The sequence below is a fragment of the Cynara cardunculus genome (genome assembly GCF_001531365.2).
Source record: "Cynara cardunculus var. scolymus isolate 2C chromosome LG 6, CcrdV1, whole genome shotgun sequence".
NCBI lineage: Eukaryota > Viridiplantae > Streptophyta > Magnoliopsida > Asterales > Asteraceae > Cynara > Cynara cardunculus.
In genome coordinates this window covers 18,845,803-18,850,397 of record NC_037533.1, presented here as the reverse complement: position 1 = coordinate 18,850,397, position 4,595 = coordinate 18,845,803, and the positions used below count along the sequence as shown (strand labels likewise).

Sequence of the window (4,595 nt, the reverse complement as noted above, 5' to 3'; positions counted from 1 at the left end):
CATATTATAATATCGACTGAGATAAAGAAGAAAATGAAATATTAAAATCATGATGCATCTCGCTGCATTGCGCGAGTACGCTTCTAGTAGATTTAAAATATCAATAACACATTTTGACAAATCATTTTTATTTTAATATTAAGAAATATATTCTTAACAGTTTTATATAAAAATATTTTTATATGTTAATTACATGTAAAATTAACGTACTTTAATTTTGGTCTTATTTTGAGTAACATACTTTCAAAACGTTTATTTTGGTACCTAAGATGTGAAGTTTTAAACATTTAATTATCTGGATAACCGGTTGAAGCATTAACATGTTATCATGCTGATGTGACGAGTGATGTGGTATCCAACTCAGTATTGTTTGCTGACGTAGTTAATGACATGATTTTTTTAAAATCAAAATTAGTATTCAACCGGTTATCCGGATACTTAAATGTTTAAAATTAGTTGAGTTGTCATCAATGGCTCCTGCTTGGAAGCTCTCTTTTAGTCGGAGAAGTGCTACCTGTCAACTCATCGAAGTTCCGTATCGAGTTGACTTAACTCAACCGAGTTGAACTCGGACTCGAACTTGGGCCGGCTTTGATTGAATGTGGGCCGAAATGACAATAACTGGCCCAAACCAATAAATGAAACAAACATTTAGTGCTTGAACGAAAGCCCATTATCCCTACTGTCTATCCATCACTATCGTCCACAAATGAAGGCCCATTCCACTATCGATGACGATGACTGTTGATGCTCGTCGGGATTTCATGATTCATGCTCCGGTAAAGACCTTTTCATTGATCTTCTACCTCTAATAAACCCTAATTTGAGATGTGGAATGACGAAGACGATCACCGACTATTTTTTGTTCTTTTTGTGGTCTCTATCTTTCATCAAATTCACATACTGCATCGAATCCTTCTGTTTTTCATGATTTTCCGTCGTATTGTTTATGCTAGTTCGCATTCAACGGAATCTGCATTTGTGATTTGGAGCACTTAGCAATTGTATTTGCTATTTGATGTGTGAAATAACGAAGAGGATGATTTATTGATTGCTCCTTTTTGTCTCACTTTGTGATCAAATTCACCGACTGCATCGAATCCAATTGATTTTTGCTATTTTCCATCGTATTTTTACTCTAAGTTCGCTTTGAACGGAAATTGCGTTTGTGATTCAAGTATAGCAATTGTATTCGTTATTTTGATGAGTGGAGTAACGAAGAGGATCACCGACTTGATTTCTCGTTTTTGTCTCTCTCGTTATCAAATTCACTACTCCGTTGAATCTAATAGAGTTTTGCGATTTTCCATCATACTGTATGCGTTAGTTCGCTTTGAAATATACCAATCGTATTCGCTAAATTCCTCCAGGTTTATCGAGTATAATTTCAATCGTCTAAGCTCTGACAATCAATTAGGGTTTCATATTAAATTTAGGGCGTTCTATCGGTGCTCCTTCACATCAGGCGGCAAACGGTGTTCAAAACGATAGATATTGAAGATTCCATCGTATTTTTACTCTTAAGTTTCGCTTTCAACGGAAATTGCGTTTGTGATTCAAGTGTAGCAATTGTATTTCGTTATTTTGATGAGTAGAATAACGAAGAGGATCACCGATTGATTGTTCGTTTTTTTGTCTCTCTCGTTATCAAATTCAAATTCACTACTCCGTTGAATCCATTAGAGTTACGATTTTCCATCATACTGTATGCGTTAGTTCGCTTTGAAACGTACCAATCGTATTCGCTAAATTCCTCCAAGTTTATCGAGTACAGCTTCATTCGTCTTCTGACTAAACAACTAGGGTTTCATATTAACTTTTGGCAGCAAAAGGAGTTCAAAACGACAAGATATTGAAGATCGTTTTTGATCTCCAAATTCGCTAGAAGATGATATCGAGCAATTTCAACTGCTGCAGGTATGATCTCATTTGAATGTCAGATAAATATAACTTAAAACTTGTTAGGTTGTTGGAGCCCTTCAGTAGAAGGGACTCTCCAAAAATAGGCGTATGCCACTGTGTGCGGCGAGCACACGGTATTCTTTAGTAAAAGGCGAAAGAATAGTTCGCTTTGTGCTCACCGCGTGGCTGCGTGATTTTCCGTCTTCCTACACCCTTTCATTATATGGTCGCCTCCTCTGCCTCTTCTCTTTCTAAATCTCCGATGTGGGATAACCCACCTTTCACTTTCATCCTTACCTTATTTCTCTTCTTTTCCTTTTATCTCTTTGTAACCACATTTTGATTCTGAATATTCCGAAATAATCAGAAACGTAATCATTTTATCCAAAAAAAAATTAAAATTGAATATTGCAATTTAAATTGTAAGAATCAATTTAAGTAAAAGAATTAGAACAAATTTTATGAAAAGGTAACTTATTTTAACTTGGATTCTATTTTGGTTAACATACTTTTAAAACTTTTATTTTGATATCTAACTTGTTGAAACATTAACCGGTTATAATGCTGATGTGACGAGTGATGTGGTATCCAAATCAGTATTATTCGCTAACATGGTCAGTGACATGAACTTTTTTGATCAAAAATTAGTTTTCAACCGGTTACCGGAGTACTTAAATATTTAAAAATTTACATCTTAGATACAAAAATAAAAATTTTGAAGTATGTTACCCCACATAGAAATTAAGTTAAAATATGTCACTTTTTCATAGGATTTGACCAAGAAATTATATCATTTAATTGTTCGAATACTTTTCATTAAGGTTTATTTTTTTTGGTTTTTAGGTGAAATGCGGATTTTTCTTTTTCACAATTCTATGTATAACAAAATGTTAAAAATATATTTCATATCTATTTTGATGGGTAATTTGTTGCTTTATCTTTACATCAAATATGGATGTTAAGTATTTTAATCAAATATAAGCCGAAAAATTATTGTTATCAAATAGTAGAAGATCAACAGATTAACAAGCAATGTTGAATATATGTTTTAATGGTATTTTTTACTATAAATATGTTATTGTGTTTCAAAATATTAAAAAAATAATCTTAAAATAAATTTAAACATGAAAATTAAACTAATCATACATCATAAATTAATTTAAATATAATTTTATAATTAAAGTATTAATAAATTATAATAATCAAAATACCATTCACAATAAAATAAATAAATAATACGTAAATATAAGACTGGAAGGATAATTTGTGAACTAGAAATATATACACCACCAAATTTCATGTTATATTATTCACCAACTCCAAAATAATGTGAGATTTAGTATTGATCAAAGTTATTTGATGTTAATTGTTTAAGAAATGCTTTAGAGCATTTTTAGGAAGTGTAATGTCTAACCAACATTGGAGAGAGTTTTTATAATAATTTTATATCTTTTGAGTTTTTGAACAAAAACCCTATTTATTATATTGACTTTTTGGTTTGTAATGATATTTTGTTAGTTTTTTAAATTATATATTTGATATTTATTATAAAACTTTAATAATTATCGATGTTGGGAAAAATATACGAGACTCGTAAAAGAGGTTTTCATAATAACTATTATTATGAAGTTTTAAATATGTTTTTAATTTGATGAATTAAGAATAATGTAAGAATAAAAAGTAGATTCTTCAAAAACCTCCGTTAAAGATGCTTTAGAGACCATATAATAAAATAATATTCACTCTTTTTAAAAAAAGAATGTACTAAAACTTCAAAAAAGAATAATACTCCCTTCTTGTACATATTTCTTTTTTATTTTTTTTCCCTGACTTTTTTCTATTATTTTACTTTATTAACTAGTTGTATAGACCATAAAGATATCTAAATGATCTATTTTATTTGACTGGCCATCGTATGAAAAACTATAACCGAAATCTTTTTTATCTAGCATTAACTTCGAAAACATATTTATTTTGACTCAGAGGGCGAAATTTACTGGAAAACCGATGTGTACTAGTTATCGCTGCAAACCCCAAGATACTATTGCGGTGAGGGAGAGGAATTGCACATGTGGACGACTTCTAGCCCGGATTTTAGTTTTAGAAAGTCCAAAGAGTTTTAACAGATTTTAGAATGTTCTAGGAGTTTTAACAGGTTTTAGAATATTCAAGGACTTATTTGTTCTAAATAATTGTTGTTCAAGAACTTATAATTTCAAACACTAAAGTCAATTGAATTTCCTTAAATTTTTCCTTTTTCAAAATGTTATTTAAAAAATGTAATAATTATACATATATAAAATTGTCATTTTCATTGTAGACATTTTTTGGGAATGTGTAAAAACGTTACAAAACATATGCAAACATTCAGAAAATGATGAAACAAGACCCAACAATTAGACCTAAACATGATTTCCCTACGATTATTGGCATCTTCATTAAAATGGGTCTTATATGGTCTGGTAGAATGCCAAATGATTCATATATGTCGAGACATATCTTCTATTAGTTTTTCAGTCATGCATAAGCTGTAAATCACATACAAAATCGGGTTTAAAGACGGTAACTCCAACAAGTAATCATCTTTTACATAACGCCAACCTCTACGGCTTTTGACTTGGATCTCTTTTTCTTTTTCCGTGGCTCGTCCTCGGTTCCATCTACGGCATATGATTTGGATTTCTTTTTCTTTT

At 30.7% G+C, this 4,595-nt stretch overlaps 1 protein-coding gene and 1 non-coding gene across 2 annotated transcripts in view; both read right to left on the bottom strand.

Annotated features, from left to right (window-relative positions):
• Window positions 1–1,973: 1,973 nt before the first annotated feature.
• Window positions 1,974–2,090, bottom strand: LOC112514996. The gene has a single exon (XR_003069456.1). It is a non-coding gene; the product is annotated as a U5 spliceosomal RNA (small nuclear RNA).
• Window positions 2,091–4,296: 2,206 nt separating this feature from the next.
• Window positions 4,297–4,595, bottom strand: part of LOC112514980 (WD repeat-containing protein DDB_G0290555) — a 6,826-nt gene continuing 6,527 nt past the window's right edge. The window contains exon 13 of the mRNA XM_025121634.1: window positions 4,297–4,595. This exon is cut by the window's right edge and continues 1 nt beyond it. Within this exon, the coding sequence (XP_024977402.1) occupies window positions 4,489–4,595 (107 nt within the window). The 3' untranslated portion in view covers window positions 4,297–4,488.